The following is a 27,870-nucleotide window of genomic DNA, read 5'->3' as shown; positions in this document are numbered from 1 at the left end:
ATGTGGCTTTTTATGGCAGTAGTGTGCTTAATTCAACAGACCACAGAGTTGGAAGAATTCCTACAGAAGAGACATATGAATCCTCAAACATTTATGACTGTTGTAAGTTATTTATTCAGAATCATTTGGATTTGTATGTTATAAAAGAGAAAACCCTGATTCACATGCTCCAGTGATCAAGTGAGGATTAAGGGTTTGAATCCCAATTCTTTCCTTTGCCATCCTCTTCATATTCAGGATGAAGGTCTAAACGAATATTCAACAAACATTTGGGGGAGGGGGAAGATGCTAAAGCAGCATAGCTTCAAATACCTGCTACAAAATCTGTAAAATTTATACTTGACCACCCATTCATAACAGTTTAAGATTCCAACAAATTTCATCTTATTCTGATGAAAAATATTTCTAGGCTCATGTCCCCTCGCCCTCAAATGTTAGACAATAATAAGGCCAGATTTCATTTGGGGACTAGAATGATACAGAGCAGATCATGGCTCTCAATACACATCAGATGGTCTCAGCTCATCCGAAAAAGTAAAAATCCTCTATCATATACCTCAGTCCACATGGAGAGGACGTGTGAATGTAGAGCACCCAGGCCCTTTTCTTTTAGTCAAGTGAGCTCTTGTGGTGTATTTTGGCGGGATTCATGTGCTGTCAGAAATTTATGATAAAGAGATTTAACAAATTGAACCTAAATCCATCAAGTGATTTATCTTCAACAGGAGGTTTGAAAAGAGTTTCCTTGTTCCTATAATTGAGCCATTAGACAGCACCAACTTTTACAAATAATTCAATTTAAAATGATGTAGCTATTAGCCATTCCAAAATTTATTGCTCACATGCCACATTTCACTAGGCCAAAAGGTAGTGAAGTTACTGAATTTCATTGTTATTGTTGCCTAACAATAAGAAGAGACCGATTAAAGAGAATATTTGTAGCTCAGGATTGAACTGTGGAGTCCTTGGTGCTCTCTGAGCCTTGTTGTTTTCTTGTGGACATTTCATTGCCAGACTTGGCAACATCTTCAGTGCTGGGCACTGAAGTTGTTGCCTAGTCTGGCAATGAAACATCTGCAAGAAAAGAACAAGGCTCAGAGAGCAACAAGGGCTCCACAATAAGTGGAGGAGTCCTTGGTGCAGTGGTGGGAGGAGATGGGTGGTGACAAATTTGATAAATAAATAAATTACAAGAGATTTGTGGCTTACAGTATATTCTAGCAAATGCCTTAGTCATGGTTAGTCTCCTCCTCCTCTGATTCAATGGTTCTAAATCTAATTGTTCGCAGCACTTTTTTTTCTTGCAGAGTGAAATAATCCAGTACTGGGGATATCCCAGTGAAGAGCATGAAATTATGACAGATGATGGTTATTACTTGATTGCAAATAGAATTCCTTATGGAATGCATACTTCTAGGAAGACTGGTAAGTGTAGGATGTAACTTTGAGCTTTTGAAAAAAAAATGAGGGTTCATAGGATCACTCTGATGTACTTTTTTCGGAAAGTAGTTTTCTGAAGGAGTACCTAAATCTTGGTGAATGTCATCCCATACCATCATAAAACATCAAAGCTATGTATCCACTACAGTTCAAAGGTAATCCAAAAATGAAAGTCAGAAGAACTAACTCATTGTTCTTTTGAAACATGGCAGGTGTCAAGGCAGCCATGCTCTAAATAAAACACAGACTCACTTAGAGGGTCTAAGGATTTCTGGCTTTATTAGAACAGAGTGCATGCAAAGAAAGACGGGAATCCTTATGTGTTGACCGGTTGCCCTGTTTATACTTTGCTGGCGGACGTTGTGCTTCTCCCCCCTCGAGCCCGGACCGGACGGGTGCTTGGGACTGCAGCGCATCAGCTGATGGGTGATTTTGGCGATCTCTTTTGTCTCCCTGTCTTTGTCCAGACCAGGTGTGTCTCCTGGGAAGATGGTTTCGATGGGTATTAAGTCCTGTCTGACGGGTGCTCCTATTATGTTGGAGATTCCTCTATGGATATGGGTGCCTGAGAGATGTGTGAATGTGTCCCCTGGGGAAATGGGGATATCTCCTATCTCTTGATGATTGTCAGTCTGGTCTGAGGGGCTTATCCATTGTGTTGTGGATTCCCTTCTGGATGTGGGTGCTTGGGGGATGTCTGGGTGATTAGGGGATTATGTTTCTCCTTTCCTCTTACCTGATGTGCATGTTCCCCGTTGTGATGCACGTATGCCTTGCAACGGGGAACATGACATGCCGCCCCCCAAAGGAGATCTTAGGGTGATGAGGAAATCTTAGGGTGATGGTTTAGATGGGTATGCTTCGTGGAAGTTCTTCACCAACTGTTCAGCAGAGACATGTTGAGCTTGGACCCACTCTGGAGTGAGAAATGCCTCCATTTGACAAGGTATTGCAGTGTGCCCCTTTGCCTCCTGGAGTCGAGTATTTCTTGGATTTCAAAGTGTTGTTGCCCATCTATCATGATGGGTGGGGGTGGTGGGGTTTCTGTGTGCCATTTTGAAGGGGTGGCTGGTTTCAGGAGGGCACAGTGAAAGACTGGGTGTATGCGTTTTAGGTTGTGGGGTAAGTCCAGTTTGAAGGTGACTGGGTTAATAATCTCTGTGATGGGGAATGGTCCAATAAATTTGGGTGCTAGTTTCTTGGAGGGTTGTGGGGATTTGATGAACTTAGTGGAGAGGTAGACCCTATCTCCCACTTTGTAGTTCGGTTGCGCCACCCTGTGATTGTCTGCAAACTTCTTGTATGTTGCTTGTGCATCAGCCAGGGCCAGCTGGGTGATGGGCCAAACCGTGCCCAGTTGAGCTGCCCAGTCATCTGGAGAACAGGGTGGATTGTCTGGTTGGGGCAGTTCTGGGATTGGCACAAAGTCTCTGCCATAAACTACCTTGAAGGGGGTGTGACCTGTGCTTTGGTGTACTGCGTTGTTGTAGGCCACCTCAGCAAAAGGAAGCAGGTCCACCCAGCTATCCTGTTGGTAATTAATAAACGCCTGCAGGAACTGCTCCAGGGTGGAGTCGAGGATCTCCGTAGATCCATCTGTGTGGGGGTGCCAAGCCATTGACAGTGCTTGCTTCATGCCAATGAGGTTTAGGAATTCCTTCCAGAACCTGGAGGTAAATTGTGTGCCCCTATCTGTCACCAAACGGTAGGGGGCACCGTGGATTTTGTAGATATGGGTGAGGAACAGGCGTGCCAGCTGTTGCGCAGAAGGGATGGATGTGCAGGGTATGAAGTGTGCCTGTTTGGAAAAGTAGTCTTTTACCACCCAAATGACGGTTTTTCTCTGGCTGGGTGGCAGGTCAACTATAAAGTCCATGGAAATCTCCTCCCAGGGGCGAGAGGGGCTTGCCACTTTCTGCAGCAGTCCTTGGGGTTTCCCCACCTTCCATTTAGACCTTGCACATGTGGGGCAGGCCGTTACGTAGTCCTTGACATCTTTTCTTAGGGTTGGCCACCAGAATTGCCTCCTAATTAAGTGTAACGTTTTTACAAACCCAAAATGTCCAGCTGTTTTATCATCGTGGGAGCAGTTTAATACCTCCGCTCTCAATGATTCTGGTACATATAGGTTTTTTTGTTTCCACGCAAGCCCATTCATAATAGATACATGGTGTTGGTTGTTTTGTAGCCATGTATCTTTCTCGAGGGCTTGAGTGAGTCTTTGTTGCCAGTCCTATGAAATTGACCTGTGTCTCCCCCCGTTTGCCGGTGGTTGCGCTGAGGCGCGTTGGGTTTTAGTCAGACTGAGTGTGACATCAGGGCAGCCCAGCTGTGTGTCTGTCCACACAGTCCCCACAATGTCCAGTGCTTGGCCAGCATCTTGGGGTCGTCGGGAAAGGGCATCCGCCAGGAAGTTCTTTTTCCCTGGGATAAACTTAAGTTTGAAATTGAATCTACTAAAGAATTGCGCCCAGCGTACTTGCTTTGGGCTGAGGTGTTTCGGGGTGCTGAAAGCCTCCAGGTTTTTGTGGTCAGTCCAGACCTCAAAGGGGCAGGAGGCCCCTTCCAGGAGGTGCCTCCATGTTTCCAGGGCTGCCTTGACCACAAACGCCTCCTTTTCCCACACGTGCCATCTCCTTTCTGTTTCAGAAAACTTTCAGGAGAGGTAAGCGCAGGGCTTCAGCTGATTGTCAAAATCACGCTGGAGGAGGAGCGCTCCTATAGAGAAATCTGAGGCATCCACTTGCACGACAAAGGGTCTGGTAGGGTCGGGGTGCTGTAATACTGGTTCTGCCGTGAAGAGGCTTTTTAAGTGTTCGAAAGCCGTTTGACAATCAGCTGTCCAGTTTAACAGCGCCCCCGGGTTTCGTGATTTTTGGGTGTCACCCAGGCCCTTTGTTCAGAGGAGGTTTGTCAGTGGCAGCACAATTTCCGCTAGCCCCTGGATGAAACCCCTGTAGAAATTCGTGAATCCCAGGAAACTTTGGAGTTGTCTCCTCGTGCGTGGGCGCTCCCACGCTAGTATAGCCTGGACCTTGCTGGGGTCCATTTCTATCCCCCTTGCCGAGATCCTATAGCCAAGGTAGTCTATTTGCTCCTTGTGAAACTCACACTTGGAGAGCTTGGCGTATAGCTCTGCCTTGCGGAGTTTCGTGAGCACTGACTTTACAAGGCGTTCATGCTCAGCTTCATTCTCAGAGTAAATCAAAACATCATTAAGGTAAACAAGCACCCCCTTAAATAAGTGGTCATGCAAGACCTCATTGATTAGCTGCATAAACACGCCCGGTGCCCCAGCCAACCCCAAAGGCAGAACCCGGTATTGAAACGACCCCAATGGGCAATTGAAAGCTGTCTTCCATTCATCCCCCTCCTTTATTCGAATGCGGAAGTAGGCTTCCCTGAGGTCTAATTTTGTGAATATTTTGCCCTTTGCGAGGTGGGCTAATATGTCTTTTATTATGGGTAGGGGATATTTATTTGAAACGGACGTGGCATTGAGCCCGCGGTAATCTGTACAGAGCCGGAGGGACCCGTCCTTCTTTTCCCTAAAGAGAACTGGGGCTCCAACTGGCGAGTTAGCTGGTTCAATAAACCCCCGTGCCAAATTCTTATCAATAAAGTCCCTTAGTGCTTCCAACTCCCTCTGAGTCATAGCATAAATCTTTGGCTTTGGTAAAGTTGCCCCCGGGATCAGTTCGATGGTGCAGTCTATTTTTCTATGGGGGGGGGGAGTTTGTCAGCCTCTTTTTCACTGAACACGTCAGCAAAGTCTGCATATCTGGCTGGCAGGCCCTCCGGAGTTGCTGCCTCCAGGTGCATTGAGGTCATTGTTGCCCTCCCCATTGCAGCGCGGGGAACCCGATCCCCTGTGGGTGCTTTGTAACGCCCATCCAAAAAGGTGATTTCTCTTGTCATCCAATCTATTTGGGGGTTGTGATGCACCAACCATGGGATCCCTAATATGAGTAGAGCTTGGCCCACCGGTGCCACGATGAAGGGGAGGCTTTCCTCGTGGTTGCCGAGCCTCATCGCAACTCTTTCTGTGTATTGGTTGACCGGCCCCCTCCTGCCGCTGATCCATCCAACTGTGTGAACACCAAATGGTGCTGAAGTGGATAGCAGCGGAGGTTAAGCGCGGCTGCCAGGTCCGGGTGCATGAGGCATTTTGAACAACCCAAGTCAATCAGCACCCAAACCTTTTCTATTTTCCCCCCATGGGCCAGGGTGACTCTCACATATAGGGTAGGACAGTTTTCACTCACCCCAAGGTCGTCGCGCCCTTTGTTGTTTTTCACCTGTCTTTTGGCGCTCTTCAAGGCAGGTGGCTGGCGTTTTCCGCCTGTTCGTCGCTTCCGCTTTCCTCGTCAGTGTTGACGTCAGGGAATTCCCTTGTCGAGGTTTCCCCTTTCGCGGCTGGCCTTTTTTTTGGTGTTGGAGTTGGTTTGTTTGGAGCCTTCCCCGGGCTGTCTCTTGCCTTTGCCTTTGGGCAAGCTGCCGCCTTGTGGTTCGCCTCCCCACAATTGAAACACTGACCATTGGCAAAACTCCGGTCCCGTTCGTCCAGGCGATGTAGGGGTCTTGGGTTCGCCAGTCTTGCAGCTGTGTGGGGTCGTCTCACCACCTCTGCATGCTGCGCTTCCCTCCGTGCCTGGAGGAAAGTCTCCTGGGCGTCCTCTGCCTCCCCTGCCAGTCGGATCCACTCCACCAGAGTGTTGGGGTTGTTTCTGCAGAGCGCCCACCTGAGTACATTTAGGTTCAACCCTTCCTTGAATCTCTCGATGAGGGTTGATTGGGACCAAACCTCGACTTTGCCTGCCAAGGCTTGGAACTCCATGGCATAATCCGCCACGGAGGTCTGTCCTTGCCTGAGGGCTTTTAAGGCTCTTTTTGCTCTCTCCCTTTCTAGGGGGTCCCGGAAATACATTTCTACTGCCCACAGAAACTTCTGGCAATCTTCGAGTTCTGGGGCGCCCGACTGGCACAGCTGGACGTACCAGTTGGCTGCTCGTCCTTGCAGTTTGACAGCTAGGGCGTTTACTTTGCCCTTCTCAGTCCGAAAATAGGCGCCCCATTCCTCCATGTATATCCTCGCATTTGTGAGGAAGAGAGTTTTGTGGGGTCCCCATCGAAGTTGATCCTGAAGTCCTTGATCGCCACTCTCGGTGGGCTGCCAGCCACAGCTGGGCAATGCTGGGTACTTCGGGTAGTTGGGGCTCCATGGTCGGGATGCGGGTATTCCCTCCATCTAGCCTCTGGTTGTGTCTGTGCCCACCCGTGTCGGTCTCCGTTGTGTTGGGGTCGTCTCGGCGGTGGGGTGGGGTGGTGGGGCGCCGCACATCTGGCGGGTACCTGTGGCCGGACTCTGCCTGGTGTTGCGTCATCCTCCCGGCTTCTCCTCCGTCTCTCCGGCTGGTGCGTCTCCAAGGGGGGGGTGAGGGGTGTCGGGCTCCTGGTTCCTTGTCCCTCCGCTCCCCGGCTGTGGGACTCGTACGCCTCTGCTAACATCTGGAGCAGCTGCTGCGTCACCTCCAGCTTCTCCTCGACTGCTCTCAGCCTCTCCGCCGTACTCGAGCTTGCCCTGGTGTGGTTGCCTTCATCTCCCGACGCCTCTGCTTTCGGGATGACCCGCGGTTCCATTGGTGTGCTGGGCAGCCCAAGTAAGGATTTATCCATGGTGTCGAGGGTGCACCATGAGCCTTGGGACTCACGGGTAACGTTCGCCACATCTTCTCCCTCCGAACCTGATCCTGAGCCCGCTTGGACATCGCTCCGTCGGGGCTCCAGGCATCTGTCGTTCATCTGGATGGGAGCTTCATTGTCAGTTGCCGGGTAGCCGCTTTCTCATAAGTTGCAGTCTTCCATCCTAGCGTGGATCCCTCACAGAACTGGTCTGGATTGGTGCTAGGAAAAAAATTTTTTTTTGGATTCCCGTCTTTATGTCAAGGCAGCCACGCTCTAAATAAAACACAGACTCACTTAGAGGGTCTAAGGATTTCTGGCTTTATTAGAACAGAGTGCATGCAAAGAAAGATGGGAATCCTTATGTGTTGACCGGTTGCCCTGTTTATACTTTGCTGGCGGACGTTGTGCTTCTCCCCCCTCGAGCCTGGACCGAACGGGTGCTTGGGACTGCGGCGCATCAGCTGATGGGCGATTTTGGCGATCTCTTTTGTCTCCCTGTCTTTGTCCAGACCAGGTGTGTCTCCTGGGAAGATGGTTTCTATGGGTGTTAAGTCCTGTCTGATGGGTGCTCCTATTACGTTGGAGATTCCTCTATGGATATGGGTGCCTGAGAGATGTGTGAATGTGTCCCCTGGGGAAATGGGGAGGCGTTCTCCTATCTCTTGATGATTGTCAGTCTGGTCTGAGGGGCTTATCCATTGTGTTGTGGATTCCCTTCTGGATGTGGGTGCTTGGGGGATGTCTGGGTGATTAGGGGATTATGTTTCTCCTTTCCTCTTACCTGATGTGCATGTTCCCCGTTGTGATGCACATATGCTTTGCAACGGGGAACATGACAGCAGGGCTCTATTCCTATGGAGTAGTAAAGTCTGAAAATCTCAGGTGTAGAAGGCAATAAATAAGGGGAAATATTTCAGGTGTGATTCCTGAACACTTATCAAATGCAGACTGCTTGCTTATGATATTTGGCAATCATATAAATGAATACTAGAAGGTCTCACAATTTCATACTATTCCAATTTAAAATACTACAGTTATATGTAGCAGGATATAGGATGGGTCTCAGATTCCTGAGATGTGAATCGAAATATGCAAAGTGACAAAACTAATTCTAAACTAAGAAAACTACCTTAAAATAATTTTAGATCCCATCCCCAAATAAAAGGGAAAGATTTTTTAATCCACATATCTACTAGTTTCTGGATTCTGAGATAAGAGAGAGTGAATTGCCTGGGTAAATCTATTTTCTGCAAGCATCATGAGTTAACTTGAAAAAAAGAGATTGCATAAATATATTGCTTTCCCCCGAATGAATGAATGAATGAATGAATGCCATCTTCTTGGTTTAATTTTTTTCTGAGGTGTACTTCAGATTGCAAGCAGTATGGCATACCACTCCATCTCAACCAGTAAGCTCAAGCAAACTATTTGGCATATTTTTTTCTCTTTTTCTTTTTTCCACTTGCCTTCAGACATATGCTGGGCAAAAAAAAAGGCATCTCTGTACTCTTACCTGTGTCTGGTGTTTTGATGCACAGTAACTAAAAGCAGTAGTGTATATATACACATACACACACACAGACCCTGTGTTTTTTTCTTTCAGGTTTTGTCCCTGCAAAAAAACCCTCAAAACAATCATAGATGCCATTCAATAATGTGAACCCTAGTTGTCACCCACCTATTTGATTTTTAATTTTCCCACAGCAATGTTTCTTGTTTGTGTTTTGCTGGCAAGATATTACTATACTTTTTTCAGGGTGCTTTTGTTTAAATAAAGGATTTGTACAAAGAGGTGTGGGTTAGCCCCAAGATAGGTTTAATTAGAAATAAACAGCCCCAGTTTAGAAAAATGTCATCCTTTCCATATATGGTTTTGTCCTGGTCTAAAACAGACTGTTCCCAATGATCAATTTCAGTGCAGATGAGTAAAAAAAAGAAAAAAAAGGAAAGGATTAGGTAGAATGTCAGTCCTTATATTTTTGAATGTCTATCATTTCTTTCTCAGGACCAAATCCAGTTGTGTTACTTGTACCTGGTTTATTTTGTGAAGGAAGATCCTGGATTGCAAATCTTCCCAACAATAGTCTGGGATTTGTGCTAGCAGATGCTGGCTATGATGTCTGGATTATCAATAACCGAGGGACCACTTGGTCCAGAAGACACAGGAGCTTGACAATAGGCCAAGAAGAATTTTGGGATTTTAGGTAAGTTTCTGGGAAAAGCCAAGATATCATCATTATTTCATCTAGTGAGATTAATGTGAAGAAGTGAGACCCACTACACGATGCTTTTCCTAGTTTTAGCAACTAGGGATAAGAATTGGTTGACTGGAGGAATAACTTTTTATGAAGACTGGATTCCCTCAAGTTTTGATGAAAGCAACCTTGGATTTTTGAGTGCTTTATTCAACATTAACAACATTTATATAGAACAGTATGATATAAAAATTGAAAGAAAAAAAAGGTACATTTTGTTTTTTAAAATAACGACAGAAAATTTCACCAGATTAGTTGAAAGTCTTTGTAGTGAAATGAATAGGCAAGACCTCACCCCTCCCAATTCACTCTCCCAGTCTGTCTTATGCCAGAAAACAAAGTAAGCTGCTAGTTCAAACATTTGAATCAGCATCATCTTCAGGAAGAATGCTTACATTATCACATAGCAGAAAGAGATTCTCTCTAAATTCTCTGAGAAAGGAGCAAGAAGTGTGTGCTGAGGTGGGGAAGGTGGTGGTGGGGGCGGCTGTGGGAATTTCTTCAGCCTTGGATAAAGAGGGGAAAAAACTCCTCCTATAACAAACTGGGGGAAAAGTACATAAAAGCAAGCAACAGGATTTTAGCCTCAGGCATGAGGTCATCCTAAGGAAGAAGTGACAAGCTTGGCTAGAAAATATTGCATTAGATTACTTTTCATGTCAATGGTATCTGTTTAAGTATGTGCTGCATTGTTTCCAGTTATTAATACCTCTGGTACTTATATTCTCTGTTCATGCTCAATATATTGTATGTTCTTACACAACTGGGAATCTCTTACAGCAGAGTTCTTCTAAATTAGGAGCTAACTCCCGGAAGAATGCCTATGTTCCAGACCAGTGTTTCTCAGCCTTGTCAACTGTAAGATGTGTGGACTTCAACTCCCAGAATTCTGGGAGTTGAAGTCCACACATCTTAAAGTTGTCAAGGTTGAGAAACACTGATCTAAACTGTAATTGTTCGTTTAATGAAATTAGTAAACTCTCAGCCTTTGAATTAGCTTTGTACTGAAAGAGAGGTGGGACTGGACAATGTCATTCTATTTGCTCTAGGTTTAATTCCTTGTTTAAAAGTTTAATCAAGACATTGGAAAAATGGAAAGAAGTTATATAATTTTGATAGATTGCTTTTAGAGGGAGGGAGAGAGTGCAAAAGGGAGTTAGATAAAATCTAAAAGTTTGATTTTTTTTTTTTTTGTTTAGATGCTTATAGGGTTTTTCATTTTTTTTCCCTCCTATTTCCTAGGGTTCTTTTCTCCTAGCTCCAACCTTTTCCCCTACTGGTTCATCCTTGCCCTCATCTCAGTCTGTTTCCTTGTTTATTTCATCATCATTGTCATCATCATCCACATGGGGGTTGTGTGGTTGAAGTTGCGATCTTAACTTTTTCTGACCTTCTCCCTGCAGAAACCCCAATACTACTGCTTTGTTTTTTACATTGTGATTCATTTTTAAAAGTCCACCCAGTGAAAATGAAAATGGTGCGGGGAGGGGGAGAAAAATAGTTCATCTACCCCTGTTCAGAATTTCCAATCTGATTTTTGAATTTATATGTTCCAGTTTTCATGAAATGGCTATACATGATATTCCAGCAACAATCAACTTTATCCTGCAGAAAACCCAGCAGAAAGGTTTATATTATATTGGCTTTTCTCAAGGAGGGACAATTGGTAAGCTCAGGAACAACAAAAGAAGAAAAAATGTTTTATCTTTATATCCTTTTTGACTTGGCCTCCTGGGGAGAAGGTGATCATCCAGTACGAGTGTTACATGACAGAACCCAAAAGCCAGAATTAAAATGCAGGCAAAAATCAGTGTCCATAAAGAGAATTAATTTTAGGATCTAGATATTGCATGTTAAAAAGAGCACTTGCAGCTATCCAGTGCCCATTCCCCTTATGGAGACCAACATTTTGAAAATGAGTATTTTATCCTTGAGTCTGTGCACTGTTTGTCCTCCAGAGATACTATTTGCAGCTAATAGTACTTTGGGACAAATAGTGCCTTTGGGATCAATGTTCAGTTGGAAAATAGTGTGAGTAGATTAATATTGACCCCCACCCCACTTTATCTGTACCCAATCAAGAGGTAAGGTAAAGGTAAAGGTTTCCCTCAATGTAAAGTCCAGCCGTGTCCGACTCTAGGGGGAGGTGCTCATCTCCGTTTCTAAGCCTTAGAGCCGGCGTTGTCATAGACACTTCCGGGTCATGTGGCCAGCATGACAACTCGGAACGCCGTTACCTTCCCGCCGAAGCGGTACCTATTGATCTACTCACATTTGCATGTTTTCGAACTGCTAGGTGAGCAGGAGCTGGGACGAGCAACGGGAGCTCACCCCGCCGCGCGGTTTCGAACCGCCGACCTTCCGATCAGCAGCTCAGCGGTTTAACCCGCAGCGCCACTGCGTCCCTTGAAATCAAGAGGTAGCTGACCATAATTGATATGTTGTAAAGTAAAATAGTATTGCAAGCATGCACTCTGAAAAGCATGCTTAATATGATTTGAAATTGAATTCTCATAGGCTCAGAAAAGAATTGTGAAAATGGCAAACACTGTCATCTTTATATCAAAGATTGATAAGGTTGTTAAGACCTTGAAGCACCTTCTCTGTGGAGATGGAGTTACAGTACATGTATGTGAGACTTGAAAAGTAGGGATGTTTAGCTGAATGTCATACATCTGTTTTCTGCCCTGTTCTGTAATACAGCTACAGTATCAGCATTCATGGTAAAAGGCAGCTCTAAAATGTAGTAGAGAGCATGATCACCATTGGCTCAGCTGAAGAAGTAGTCAATAAACCACAAAGGTTAGCTTGCAACAGACTGATGCGTGATATCCCAAACAGACAGGAACCTTGAGGCTATATAACAGATGAGTTTTGAACTTGTGTAAAAACAAGCCCCAAGGTTGGTTTGCCAATAAGTGCCCTCAATTCATAGAGGGCAATACTGTCCCTGTCTGCTCTCCAAAAATGGCTGGCCCATTTCGGTGTGAGGACAACCAAGCAGTGTAGATTAGTCCTAAGAGCATGGAGTTCTACTTACATTTCAAAGGGTGGGAAGAATCTAACCCTTAAAGTTCTTAGCTTAATGAACCATTGTAACCCTCAATTTTTATCTGTAATTAGGTGTATGTATTTATCAGAAACTTAAAGCTCAGGAAAATAATGTAAGAGAAATCTGATAGCCACAAATACAGTAAATGGTCTTAGAAAGCCTAACTAGTGTCCTCAGTGGAGAATTAGGATAGCTTGTAAAACAGTAACTTACACAGAAAGTAAATTACAGATGAGTCCAACCAGAAACAAAAAATAGTCATCCATATGTACCATCTACTTTGGGTACCTCCATCAAGTGAACTGTAATAATTATTAGCTGGGACAGGGTCTTACTAGTGGTGGCATCCAATTATATCTTCTCAAGCATTAATCACCTCATACTTTCCTGCTGCTAGGAATATATGGTTTTGTTGCTGCTGCTGCTATTCTTATCATTACCATTTATAATGCCTATTTTTAATTTTTAAAAAATCTGTTTTAGGGGTTTCAATCACTGCTTACACATTGAGATTGTTTGTTTGTTTCTATTCTCCTGCTAGAATTTTACTGCAAAATACAGCAAACTTACCTCTGTTTTGTTGAGGAAGGGCAATACACTTTTGCACATCCAATAAGATTTTTTTTTCCTGGGGGTGTGGGGGGTTGGCTGTTTTTGTTATTTATATGTTTTACCAGAAATAGAATTTGGGATCTTCTGGTAATAAAATTGTTCCATAAAGTTATATCAGTTATGCAATCTATGGCATAGGGACAGGCTTATCTTCATTACAGCCAGGGAAGTCAATTGGCATTATTTGATTCCTAGATAACTATATTTTTTAAATCCAAGATGACAGCAGCAATTGGCAATTACCAGCAGAAAACAAGCCAACTGGGCTGGCTGGCCTGTTTTTTGCCAGCAAGCAAAGAATGAGATGTACTTTTGCAGCATCTGAGCATGAGCAGTAACATCACTACACAATCCCCACCCCACAGTGGCATTACAATAGAGGCACCCAAAGCAGAGGGTTATTGAAGAGAGTAAGGAGGATGACCTTATTGGTGATATGCCAGAATTGTTACCTAGACAACAGGGGCTAAAGCATTTTTAAAGTCTAGAACAACAAGATAATATTTGGAAGTGGCTCAGGTAGATGCCTTCTTAATTCACAGGAGGAGGAAGAGGAGGAGGAAGCGGAGGAGGAGGATCAGAATGTGCAACATTCTGTTATTATAGCCAATCTCAATAAAAGTAGTTTTAGCCTTCCTGTGAGGTTGGTTTGGTCTACTTAGTAGGGCTGACCATTATGCAGCGATGTCATTGGCTGGCAGGGTTTGCCATAATTTGTTCTGCTTTGCTTGGAGGAAGGGTCTGGTAATGGACTGGAGACCTAGTTTATAAATTATCTTCTACAACATTCTCGTCACCTTTTCACTTAAGAGAAGTCAATGTCTGGCACACAAAACACCAACTCTTAGAGAGCAAGATGGTGGGTTATTGCTTTCATTGCTATTAATCATGGGATGCCTGAAAAAGGAATGTATTACTGCCCTATTATATATGGGTACAGTTACCCTTTTAAAGATCTTTCTCTTTTGCAGGTTTTACTGCTTTTTCACTCATGCCACAGCTGATCCCCCAAATCAAACTCCTTATGTGTTTTGCCCCTACCTACACATTAAAAGACAGTTGGAATCTTTCGGTAATCTCTCAATTATCATCTAAGGAATTCATTCAAGTAAGTTTACTGCTCACATTGCTCTCTTTTGCTTTTTCATTGATAGATAACTCACCTCCAATGTTCATCCCAGCTAATATCAGTTACGTACCCGAATGAAGACAAAAGAGAGTGTACAGTACCTTGTACCCATCCAGTCTTGATGGGGCCGAGATCATAGGTTCTTAGAAGGCACAGGTCTGGCAAGCAATCTTCAAGAGACTTAGATTATGCAGATAAAGCACTTTCAAATCATGAGCTTGATCAATTGTAGAGGAAAGATGTGACCAGAAGAAAGTGTTTTGGGGCTTTCAACTGGTTCTGCACAGCGAGGAATGCTCAGTATTGACTGGGTAGAGATAAACTCCTTAGTCATAATTATTCTTCCTCCACTACAAGCTTTTGGTGCCTTGCAGACAAATTTGGAGCAATTTCCTATCCTGTGCCAGAAGGTAAACCATTGTTTTTACTCTGATGTCTCTTGCTGAATGAATTGCTCATCCTGGGAGTAAAGCCTTGATGGCAAACCACCAGTAGTGTCCTTTAGGGCAGGGATGGCAAGAGCTCTTCACTTAAAAAATATCTCCAAGGGCTGCCCGACTTGTAACTAATGACATTGTTTCATTATTTTCCTTGTTTGGGGGTTCAGAGAGGTTGGATGGGCTAAAAATGCTGAACGACGTGCCTTAAAAGTTACAGAGGCTTTAGGCATAATTTCACTTGGGCAAATTTTTCTACTCTACAGGCCATTTAATAGAAGCTGGTGCATGTGGCTCACATGCTCCCCCTTATATTAAGAAAAATATATTCTTGTCCAAGAGTTTAATTTAATTGACTGATATACCCACTTTTTGTTCAAAGAGAACACTTTATAATGCAGAGCAGCTTAGGGCCAGCTGAACATCAGCATAACCCTGGAGACTATCCCACAAGTTCTCTTGATTTAGTTGGCTTATAGACAGGATGGTGATGGTACAGGAATGTGCTATAGCAAGGCAGAGAAAAGCTTTGGACCTGCCGGTAAAGCATTACTATTAGCTTTATTAGAATAATGGGGAAATATCAATGGATGTGCAGTGCAAGTATAAATGAATGGCACAGGTTTACCAATGTGCAGTTCCTTGAAGTCCAACAATCTCCTGGCATGGTGTTTGAATGTCAGAACTGCTTCCTTATTTTTACTGACTCTTTCTGCAGCGAGTCTATCTCATGCTTTCCTGGGCCTCCAGCAACACAGTCCCCTTCTGTCTACTGTCCCCTGCAGAATTTTTTTTTTTTATGTCCTAATGGAAAAGCAGAGAATACATAAAGCAAACTGCAGATTTAGGCATCCTCTTATGTAAAGTTTCATTCCAATATGGGCCATTGTTGTAAAGAGATGCATTGTTCTTTTGCAGATTATTTGGGGAAAGAAAGAGCTTTGCTTGGTTAGTTACAAGCAGAAGATACTGAATGCCAAGCTATGTAGTTTTGCAGTAGTGGACAAGCTCTGTCTCCTGTTGTTTTCTTATACTACAGGATATAAACAGAAGAACTTAAATGTGGTAGGTGGATTCCACATCTTTTATGCTGTTCTATAAAATATATACCCTTCCCTTCACACCCTCAAAGAACAATAAAAAAAGGAATAATATAACAGTATTATTAGTTCTTCTTCAGCAAAGGATCATTACCTTGTCGTGGTGCTGGAGCCTGAGAACCTTGATGACGCCATGAGCTAAACCGTGAAGGGCCACCCAAGACGGGAAGGTCATGACAGAGAGGTCAGACTAAATGCGATCCCTGGGGAAGGTAATGGCAACCCACCCCAGTATTCTTGCCGTGAAAACTAAATGGATCAGCACAACCAGAGATATGTCGGTATACCATCGGAAGATGAGACCCCCAGGTCGGAAGATGGTCGAAATGCTACTGGGGAGGAACAGAGGATGAGTTCAACTAGCCCCAGACGTGATGACGCAGCTAGCTCAAAGCCGAAAGGACGGCTAGTGGCCGACGGTGCTGGTGGTGAACGGCGAATCCGATGTTCTAAGGATCAACACACCGTTGGAACCTGGAATGTAAGATCTATGAGCCAGGGCAAATTGGATGTGGTTATTGGTGAGATCTCAAGATTAAAGATAGACATTTTGGGTGTCAGCGAACTGAAATGGACTGGAATGGGCCACTTCACATCAAATGACTACCAGATCTACTACTGTGGACAAGAGGACCACAGAAGAAATGGAGTAGCCTTCATAATTAATAGTAAAGTGGCTAAAGCAGTGCTTGGATACAATCCAAAAAATGATAGAATGATCTCAATTCGAATTCAGGGCAAGCCATCGAACATCACAGTGATCCAAATATACACCCCAACCACAGATGCTGAAGAAGCTGAAGTAGAGCAGTTCTATGATGATCTGCAGCACCTACTGGACAACACGCCTAAAAGATGTTATTTTCATCACAGGAGACTGGAATGCTAAGGTGGGCAGTCAAATGACACCTGGAATTACAGGTAAGTATGGCCTGGGAGAACAAAATGAAGCAGGAAATAGGCTGATAGAATTTTGCCAAGACAATTCACTCTGCATAACAAACACTCTCTTCCAACAACCTAAGAGACAGCTTTATATATGGACTTCACCAGATGGACAACACCAAAATCAGATTGACTACATCCTTTGCAGCCAAAGGTGGCGGACATCTATACAGTTGGTAAAAACAAGGCCTGGAGCTGACTGTAGTTCAGATCACGAACTTCTTCTTGCACAATTTAGGATCAGACTAAAGAGATTAGGGAAGACCCACAGATCAGCTAGATATGAGCTCACTAATATTCCTAAGGAATATGCAGTGGAGGTGAAGAATAGATTTAAGGGACTGGACTTAGTAGATAGGGTCCTGGAAGAACTCTGGACAGAAGTTGGCAGCATTGTTCAGGAGGCGGCAACAAAATACATCCCAAAGAAAGAGAAAACCAAGAAGGCAAAATGGCTGTCTGCTGAGACACTAGAAGTAGCCCAAGAAAGAAGGAAAGCAAAAGGCAACAGTGATAGGGGGAGATATGCCCAATTAAATGCAGAATTCCAGAGGTTAGCCAGAAGAGATAAGGAATTATTTTTAAACAAGCAATGCGCGGAAGTGGAAGAAGACAATAGAATAGGAAGGACAAGAGACCTCTTCCAGAAAATTAGAAACATTGGAGGTAAATTCCAGGCCAAAATGGGTATGATCAAAAACAAAGATGGCAAGGACCTAACAGAAGAAGAAGAGATCAAGAAAAGGTGGCAATATATGGAAGACCTGTATAGGAAGGATAACAATATCGGGGATAGCTTTGATGGTGTGGTCAGTGAGCTAGAGCCAGACATCCTGAAGAGTGTGTTAAATGGGCCTTAAGAAGCATTGCTAATAACAAGGCAGCAGGAGACGACGGCATCCCAGCTGAACTGTTCAAAATCTTGCAAGATGATGCTGTCAAGGTAATGCATGCTATATGCCAGCAAATTTGGAAAACACAAGAATGGCCATCAGGCTGGAAAAAATCAACTTGTATCCCCATACCAAAAAAGGGAAACACTCAAACTATCGAACAGTGGCACTCATCTCACATGCCAGTAAGGTGATGCTCAAGATCCTGCAAGGTAGACTACAGCAATTCATGGAGCGAGAATTGCCAGATGTACAAGCTGGGTTTAGAAAAGGCAGAGGAACTAGGGACCAATTGCCAATATCTGCTGGATAATGGAAAAAGCCAGGGAGTTTCAGAAAAACATCTATTTCTGTTTTATGGACTATTCTAAAGCCTTTGACTGTATGGACCATAACAAATTGTGGCAAGTTCTTAGTGGTATGGGGATACCAAGTCATCTTGTATGCCTCCTGAAGAATCTGTATAACGACCAAGTAGCAACAGTAAGAACAGACCACGGAACAACGGACTGGTTTAAGATTGGGAAAGGAGTACGGCAGGGCTGTATACTCTCACCCTACCTATTCAACTTGTACGCAGAACACATCTTGCGACATGCTGGGCTTGAGGAATCCAAGGCTGGAGTTAAAATCTCTGGAAGAAATATTAACAATCTCAGATATGTAGATGATACCACTTGATGGCTGAAAGGGAAGAGGAACTGAGGAGCCTTATGATGAATGTGAAAGAAGAAAGTGCAAAAGCTGGCTTGTAGCTAAACCTCAAAAAAACCAAGATTATGGCAACCAGCTTGATTGATAACTGGCAAATAGAGGGAGAAAATGTAGAAGCAGTGAAAGGCTGTATTTCTAGGTGCGAAGATTACTGCAGATGCTGACTGCAGTCAGGAAATCAGAAGACGCTTAATCCTTGGGAGAAGAGCAATGACCAATCTCAATAAAGTAGTTAAGAGCAGAGACATCACACTGACAACAAAGGTCCACATAGTTAAAGCAATGGTGTTCCCCGTAGTAACATATGGCTGCGAGAGCTGGACCATAAGGCTGTAAGGATTGCCTATTCTAAAACACCATCAGACTCATGAGCAGGATCACAAAGATATCTGATTTATTAAAGAATAGTGTGCAGGATCACAGAGAAAGCTGAGAATGGAAAAAGCGTGCCAAATGCAAACTAAAAACCCTCAGTACAAATGAGATCCCTCCCCCCATAGAATCTTCCCAAGCTCACAATCCCAGGTGCTCCTAACGGCTTCTGATGGTCCGCAGGAAAAGGCCTTGAGCAGAGCACATAACCCAAACACATTCCATTGAAATGAACATAGATACAGAGCTTGGCACAAGGTTTCACAAGCAGCTCCCTCCCAAACTGAAATGCGCATCAGCGCCATGGCATGTGAAATGTTACGATGTACAGTGCACATTGAAACAGTGAACATGACATACTGCCCCCCCAAAAGAAAGAAAACATTAAGTGGCAGGCTTCAAAGGGTAAGCCAAGTGGAAATGGTTAACTAAATCAGGAGCGTTAATGTGGCGAGCAGGCACCCATTCAGGATGAGGAAAGTGTTTCCAGCAGATCAGGTACTGGAGGGTGCCTCAAAGCTTGCGAGAATCAACAACCTCCTTGACTTCAAAGTGCTGTTGGCCGTCAATCATGATTGGAGCAGGAGGAGGAGGTTGGGGATGCCAGTGGGAAGAGTGGTGGACAGGCTTGAGCAGGCTGCAATGGAAAACAGGGTGCAAGCGTTTCAAATTGTGAGGCAGGTCCAACTTAACAGTAACTGGATTGATAAGAGCAATAATAGGGATAGGACCAATGAACTTGGGAGCAAGTTTTTTAGAGGGTTGTGGGGACTTGATGAATTTGGTAGAGAGATATCCTTGATCCCCAATTTTGAAATCGTGTTGCAAAGAATGACGTTTATTGGCTTGAAACTTGTAAGCACCCTGGGGATCAGCCAAAGCCTGTTGAATCACCGGCCAGGAATCAGCCAGCTTAACAGCCCAGTCAGAGGCAGAACAGGATTGGGGAGGGGTTTGTGGCAGCTCAGGGATGGGAACAAAGTCATGACCAGAAACCACACAAAAAGGGGTTTGCCCAGTGCTTTGATGTACAGCATTGTTGTAAGCCACTTCAGCAAAAGGCAGCAAGTCCACCCAATTGTCCTGATGGTAGTTTATGTATGCTCTAAGGAATTGTTCAAGGGTGGAGTTCAAAACCTCAGTAGATCCGTCAGTCTCAGGATGCAACGATGTGGACAGCACCTGTTTGATGCCAATCAATTTTAAAAATGATTTCCAAAACTGGGAAGTGAACTGTGTCCTGCGGTCGCTGACCAAATGGGAGGGGCTACCATGGAGAGGGTAGATGTGGATGAGAAATAGGCGGGCCAATTGCGGGGCCGACGGGATGGATGCACATGGAATGAAATGGGCTTGTTTGGAGAAAAAATCCTTTACAATCCAAATGACAGTTTTCTTCTGACTGGGAGGTAGGTCCACAATAAAATCCATAGAAATCTCATCCCAGGGACGGGATGGGCTGGCCACTGGCTGTAGAAGCCCCTGTGGTTTCCCTCCTTTTCGTTGTGACATGGCACAAACAGGACAGGAAGCAACATAGTCTTTTACATCACGTCTTAAGGTTGGCCACCAAAATTGACGGTGAACCAAATGCAAGGTTTTGACAAAACCAAAGTGTCCAGCAAGTTTATCATCATGGGAACGCTGCAGAACTTCAGCTCTTAAAGTTTCAGGCACATAAAGGCGGTGTTCCACCCATGCCAGACCGTTTTCAAAAGAAACATTGTCTCTATTAGCTAGCAACCAAGTGTCAGATTTCAGCGCCTGGAGAAAGTCCTTCTGTAACTGACAAGGAACTTGCACTCTCCGCTTCCCAGACAGGGCTGGCGGCGGGGTTGCCTGCACATGGGTCTGGCTCCAAGTGACGGCAACCAAGCCCAGTTGTGGTTCAGTGAGAACAGTTCCAACTATATCTGCCACATGGTCAAGGTCCTGAGGTAAACGTGACGAAGCATCGGCCAGAAAGTTTTTCTTTCCTGGAATAAATTTTAGCTGGAAGTTAAAGTGACTGAAAAATTGAGCCCAGCGAATTTGTTTAGGACTGAGACGCCGGGGGGTGCGGAGGGCTTCCAAATTCCTGTGATCAGTCCAAACCTCGAAAGGGCATTTAGCACCTTCTAGGAGGTGATGCCAGGCCTCCAAAGCGGCTTTTACAGCAAAAGCCTCTTTTTCCTAAACATGCCACCGGCGTTCAGTTTCAGAAAATTTTCTGGACAAATAAGCGCAGGGTTTCAAGTGATTTTCAGAATCTCTCTGTAACAATATAGCCCCAACTGAGGAGTCAGAAGCATCAACTTGGACCACAAAGGGGCATTCAGGATCGGAGTGCTGTAAAATAGGCTCAGCAGTGAAGAGGGTTTTTAACTTCTCGAATGCTGCCTGGCATTCAGGCGTCCAATTCAGCACTGCCCCAGGGTTTTTTACCTTGCGTGTCTCCCCCAAACCCTTGGTACGGAGCAGATCAGTAAGGGGCAAAGCAATCTCAGTGAACCCCTGGATAAATTGCCGATAGTAATTACTGAACCCTAGAAAACTTTGCAATTGCCTCCGGGTGCGGCAATGTTCCCAATTTAAAATCGCCTGAATTTTTTCAGGGTCCATTTCAATGCCCTTGTCAGATACCCTATAGCCTAGATAGTCAAGTTGGGTTTTGTGAAACTCACATTTGGAAAGCTTGGCATAAAGCTTGGCATCTCTAAGCTTACTTAACACCTGTTTGAGAAGGCGTTCGTGTTCCTCCTCGGATTCAGTGTAAATGAGCACATCATCCAAATAAACCAGGACCCCTTTAAACAAATGATCATGTAATACTTCATTAATCAATTGCATGAAGACTCCGGGCACCCCTGCTAACCCAATAAGGCAGGCTGAGAGAAGCAAGATAGATGCTTTTGAACTGTGGTGTTGGAGGAAAATTCAGAGAGTGCCTTGGACTGCCAGAAGATCAAACCAGTCCATACTCCTGGAAATAAAGCCAGACTGCTCACTTGAGGGAATGATATTGAAGGCAAAACTGAAATACTTTGGCCACATAATGAGAAGACAGGACACCCTGGAGAAGATGCTGGTGCTAGGGAGAGTGGAGGGCAAAAGGAAGAGGGGCCGACCAAAGGCAAGGTGGATGGATGATATTCTAGAGGTGATGGACTCGTCGCTGGGGGAGCTGGGGGTGTTGGCGACTGAGAGGAAGCTCTGGCGTGGCTGGTCCATGAAGTCATGAAGAGTTGGAAGCGACTAAACGAATAAACAACAAAATTATTAGTTCTTATGTACTAAGTTTATAAAGAGATCAGTTCATGATCTACTGTCTGTTCCTCCAACAATCCAATATTTTCAACTGCATTAGGGGAAAACAATTGGATTTCTGTTTTCTTGAAATTTCTGTTTCAACATCCATCTTTCAATTTGCAGTGTTTTCAGAATTCTCTATTTCTTCATATGCAGTAAGTTGTTTTCCAAGATGATCTATCTATAATTTTTTAGACAACAAATTTCTTAGCTATATTTCAAATGTAAAACTTTAATACATTGTAAGAATTATTAGACATTGATCACTAATAAAGGAACTTTTAAAAAATCCAATTAAAGGTGTTTTTATCACATTACTATAAAATATTATTTTTATAAAATTATAACCACATTTATCAGAGATGTTTAAAGAAATGAATGCAACATTATTAACTTAGAAAACAGAAATCCAATGCAGAGCTACAGAACTGTAAATAAGGCAAAGTCTGTTTTAAATTTCATGAAAAAAGATAGCTTCCTAATTACAGGAGGTAACAGTTTTCCTTTAGTTTGAATTGGTCAGGTTCTATCTTGAGTACTGTATCAAGTTCTGGGCACCATATTTTAAGAAAGATTCTGACAAATTGGTGCAGTTTCAGAGATGAACCACAAGGATGATCAGGGGACTAGAATTGTATTCCTATGAAGGCAGTTAAAAATAAAAATCAATAAATTATTTTTATTCTTAATCTCTCTTGATTTTCCAGAGTCGAGCAGATGTATATCTTGGGATATTTCCTGACTATACTTCTGTAAAAACAGTGATCCATTGGTTGCAGGTAAAATCTAATTTTAAAAAAAATGATAATCTAGAAATTGATTGAGAATAGGCAGTTTCACCAAGAAAGGCGGGGAGGAGAAATACAATGCAGAGATCAGCAATAGCAATAGTACATTCAGACTGTATGGATGATATCAAGAAAATATGGCTCTGAATTCACTTTCTCCCAAGTCTTCCATATCACATTGATTTTTCCTGTTTTAGCTTTTTGTGTCCTGTTGGAACCGCAAAATCCATGGTGACTTTTTAATAGGTTTCTTATTCTTGCTGTATTTTGGACTCCCTGTGACTTTAATGTCTACTGATGTTTGTGAATATTTAAGGTGTTTATTTCATCTTACACAGTAGCATTTTAAACTTCAATGAAGAAATAGTTCTTAGATGTCATAAAATTGTCTAATATGCATTATACAAATGACAAAAAAAATTACATGGTTAAGGTTATAGACTGCAATTTCTGCTTGGATTAGTTGTTTTGCAAAGAAGTAAGTATACTACACTATTCTTTTGAGAGAGTATGATTTAAAAAAAAGAATTTTTGCAAATGTTGTAGAAATGGAAGGATCTGGTCACTAAAATCCCCATTACCACATACCTATTCATATATCAAAATTAAAAATGTTAACATTCACTAGATTTCACAGTACTTATATTTTTATTTTTTGTTTTTATTTTTAGATTGCAAAATCAAATGAATTTAAATATTTTGATTATGGAAGTAAGAATAAAGCTGTATACAATATGGTAATTAAAACTGTTGCATTCTTTCTTAGAAAGTTCTTAACAGACATTCCAGAATAAGTTGTAACTTAAAACTCCTTACTAAATGAATGAATTGATTTTGATTACAGCCCTTGGCCAATCAAGTTCTCTCCCTCCCTCTTGCACTGCCTCTCTCTGCATGTCCTAAATCCTTCCTCTTCTTGTCTGTTGCAACATCTCCTGAGACTTATGTACTACACATTATCACTCCTTTGCTTTGATAGAAACAAGCAATGACAAACAAACTCTTTCAACATTAGAAAATATCAAAATTTCAAAGACAATATCCAACTGAAATGCACTTTGCACAGCATGGAAAAAATTGTCTGTGGTTAGTACAGGATTACTGCCCCCACATCAGGTTCTTATTTGCCACCCTTGATTGCTAGAAAGACAGATTTCATTATTAACTTTCTTTGTTACAGCCAGTGTGTTGGATATCCAGTTTGTACTTTCATGTACTTCTAAAATACCATTCTCCAACATTTTCTCTAATTCCACATTCATAGGTTTTACCACGGCATATGGTACTGTATATGTCTAAGGTACAACGAGGATAATGGAATCATCCATTTTAATTTTGTGAAAATATTCAGTAATTTGTCCAAGCACTTTGAACAAGAAGTTGTATCATTTTATCAGTTGAATTGAATCAGAATCATTTGATTCTGAGAATGAGTAGTGATTCTTGACATATAGTTCACAGGGTATTTTTTCTGAAGAATATTTATCAAATTTGTATGCTGCCCGACTCCCAATGACACTGGGTAGCTATGGTGGTCATATATATATTTTTTGGCCAAATAGTGGTTCTAGACTTGATAACATCAAGATAACATCAAATCTAGAACTGCTATTTGGCATGCATGCATGCATGCATGCATGCATATATATATATATATATATATATATATAATATTTTATATAAAATATTTTAGATTTTATATTTATGGCATATATTTATGCCATGGTAAAACCTATGAATGTGGAATTAGAGAAAATGTTGGAGAATGCTATTTTAGTAAAGGTAAAGGTTTCCCTTGACGTAAAGTCCAGTTGTGTCCAACTCTAGGGGGCGGTGCTCATCTCCGTTTCTAAGCCTTAGAGCCGGCGTTGTCCGTAGGACGCTTTCCGGGTCATGTGGCCAGCATGACTCACGGAACGCCGTTACCTTCCTGCCGAAGCGGTACCAATTAATCTACTCACATTTGCATGTTTTTGAACTGCTTGGTGTGCAGGAGCTGGGACTAGCAATGGGAGCTCACCCCGCTGCGCGGTTTCGAACCGCTGACCTTCCGATCGGCAGCTCAGCAGTTTAACCCGCAGCACAAAATATAAAATTATCAGCCACTTAATTGTTCCAAGCAAGTTATATTATAAATTAATCCAAACACATGAATGGGTGGGGCTAATGTTAGAAAAAAAATTGTAGTTGTTGGTAACAACTTTAATTCCTTGTTTGAAGATTCTGCATAATAAATTTTGCTGCAAGTAAAATACTGCAGATTCCAACTAACATTCACCAGCTGTAGTGGCTGATCATTTATTTTTCTTCAGAATTCACAAAGTAAACAAACTCTTCCTCCTTCTCATCTTTACTTTCTGTTGTCCTAAGAGCCTCTCCAGACTTTCTTCTTGCATGTGGTTGTTTTATGTTTTGGTTAACAGGCTTGCTTATAACAAATTTGAGCTAAATGTCCTATATTTTGGTAATATAAATAGGTAGTGTTCAGTGCATTACATTGTTCTCTGTAATGATGCAATAATCCACAATGATAACAAGTAATTTTTGCCTGTGACTTATTTGAATCTTGGAACACTGTGTTCCTAAACATCTTTAGAACTTGGCCTTTTCACCATCTTTCGCTAATGAGTCTGGATCTATAGAGATACCTTGTCATTACTCCCATTAGATGACTTCTTGATCTTTTTTGTATAATCTAGCAGTGATAACTACTTTATCCAATGTTAATTCTTCCTGCTGCAGATATTTATCATGCATTTTCCCACCCCTTGGTGTTTTATCATGGCTGCTTCGAAGTTTCCATACTTCTATGATTTAGTTAATTCCCTAACACGTGGACCTATAGATTCCTTAGTTGCTTGTACTCTGTGTCCGAATTTAAACCATTCCATCACATTTCTACAGGGAACAAAATGTTTATCCAAAGCAACTTTAGCTGGTGAAAAGATACTTAATTTTTTTTTAAAATCCATTGCACTGGAACTCCCAAGTAGTGCAGCAGGACAACCCTTCACATTGCATCTTTCTCCTTGTCCGGCTCTATAGGATTTCATATATGGCAAAAGTGTCCAACCACAGCTTATACTCTGTATATTCAGAGGCTAGGGAGCAGGAAGACCAGAGAGGCCAATGCTTAGGTGGCATTGCAGGATCCCACCGTTATCATCAATTGTTCTATTCTTTTTAGGGGATTCTCAATAGAGATTCTAGAATAATATGTCACTTAAATCTCTTTATTACATAATATGTTACTGAAGGCACAGCCTCATGTGGCGCAGAGCGGTAGGCAGCAGTATTGCAACCAAAAACTCTCCTTACAACCTGAGTTCGATCCCAGCGGAAGCTGGATTCTTGGGTAGCCTGCTCAGGTTGACTCAGCCTTCCATCCTTCTGAGGTCGGTAAAATGAGCACCCAGATTGCTGGGGAAGGTGACAACTGGGGAAGGCAATAGCAAACCAACCCGCCTATAGTCTGCCAAGAAAATGTCATGAAAGTGGCATCCCCCAAAAGGGTCAGATGTAACTTGGTGCTTGCACAGGGGAACTTTCACTTTCACATGTTACTGAAGAAGTGTCTATGGCGAAACAAGAAGAGACAAGGCCAAGAATGAATGGGAGGTGAATGAATATGGATTGAATATAAAAGTGCTGGTTTATAAGACTGCCTCTAGGCATAACATAGAATTGGAGGCTGCAGCTCAGTGCTGTCAACCTTTTCCGAAAAATAAAAGATAAAGATGAGCAGAAATGATAAGAAAGTCCCATGGGGAGGAGATAGAGGAATGATGATAAATTAGTGTGGTCACCTATACAGTGGCAATGAATTTGGACTAAGAATGCTCCCCACAAGGCAGGCATTTTTAGAGTGTCCCTAATATGCCTCTGAAGTTCTAAGCATGCCCACCATCCCAAAATATTTTCTACCCTGATCATGCAAGAAGGTAACAACCTTTGGTATAACTCCATTCTTTGCCTCAACAGACATCCCCTCCATTTTACAGAATAGAAGACATGGTTGTGCCAACAGCTGTGTGGAATGCTGGACACGACCAGGTGGTAACTCGGACTGACATAAGACTGCTGCTTCCTCGAATTAAAAATTTAGTGTTCCATAAGGAAATTCCCGACTGGAAACATCTAGATTTTATTGTTGGTCTTGATGCCCCAGAGCAACTCTACCCTGAAATATTGGATTTGATGCAGAAGTATAAATAAATAATTAACTGTTCTATGTTAATGTAGAAATTGCTTTTGGACATTTCTAAATTTTGTCTTTACAAATTTGTCTTTATGCTCTATTCTGTAATTGATTTGTGTTTCTTTATGTTAATTGGCATATGTTTCTGCATCATCATCATCTTTGTTGTTGCAGAGATAGACTGCTTATTCTTGCTACAGAATATGAACTAATCTTTGAAGATTAATATATCGTTTATGATATTGTCATGTTCACTGATTCAATGTAGTTTATACATCGTAACGTTTCACATGCCCTGGCGCTGATGCGCATTTCTGTTTGGGAGGGAGCTGCTGTGAAACCTTGTACCAAGCTCAGTATGTGAAATCAGTACAATGGAATGTGTTTGGGTTATGTTATCTGTTCAAGGCCTTTTCCCGCAGACCATCAGAAACTGTTAGGAGCACCTGGGATTGTGAACTTGAGAAGACTCTGCGGGGGGAGGGATTTCATTTGCACTGAGGGTTTTTAGTTTGATTTGGTGTGCTTTCATCATTCTCAGCTTTCTCTGTGATCCTGCATACTATTCTTTAATAAATCAGATATCTTTGAATTCCTGCTCATGAGTCTGATGGTGTTTTAGAATAGGCAACCATTACATAAAGCTGAGAATCCCAAAGTTGTACCATTAGCTCCTACCAAGATCAGTCTCTTGTGAGGGAAAATAGTTAACAATGGTGGAGTCAAAATCCACGACCGGGGGACTCGAGGAGACGGCTAGCTTGATGCCTGAGTCAATGGTCAAGAGCAGAGAACTGAATCTCACCCTAGAACCTTCAGAATCCTGAGACCTGTCAAGGGAACAAAATGAAGCAGGACATAGGCTGATAGAATTTTGCCAAGACAATTCACTCTGCATAACAAACACTGTCTTCCAACAACCTAAGAGACGGCTTTATACATGGACTTCACCAGATGGACAA

General features: G+C 42.8%; 1 protein-coding gene across 1 annotated transcript; it reads left to right on the top strand.

Annotated features, from left to right (window-relative positions):
• Positions 1-26,925, top strand: LOC134500496 (lysosomal acid lipase/cholesteryl ester hydrolase-like). Its single transcript, XM_063307832.1, has 9 exons — positions 1-102; positions 1,308-1,425; positions 9,131-9,329; positions 10,937-11,046; positions 14,016-14,152; positions 15,529-15,675; positions 22,630-22,701; positions 23,382-23,447; positions 26,692-26,925. The coding sequence occupies exons 1-9, from the start codon at positions 1-3 to the stop codon at positions 26,923-26,925; spliced, it is 1,185 nt and encodes a 394-aa protein (XP_063163902.1).
• The last annotated feature ends 945 nt before the right edge of the window (positions 26,926-27,870 follow it).

The sequence above is a fragment of the Candoia aspera genome, chromosome 6 (assembly GCF_035149785.1).
Source record: "Candoia aspera isolate rCanAsp1 chromosome 6, rCanAsp1.hap2, whole genome shotgun sequence".
Taxonomy (NCBI): Eukaryota; Metazoa; Chordata; class Lepidosauria; order Squamata; family Boidae; genus Candoia; species Candoia aspera.
This window is presented reverse-complemented; position numbering and strand designations above follow the sequence as displayed.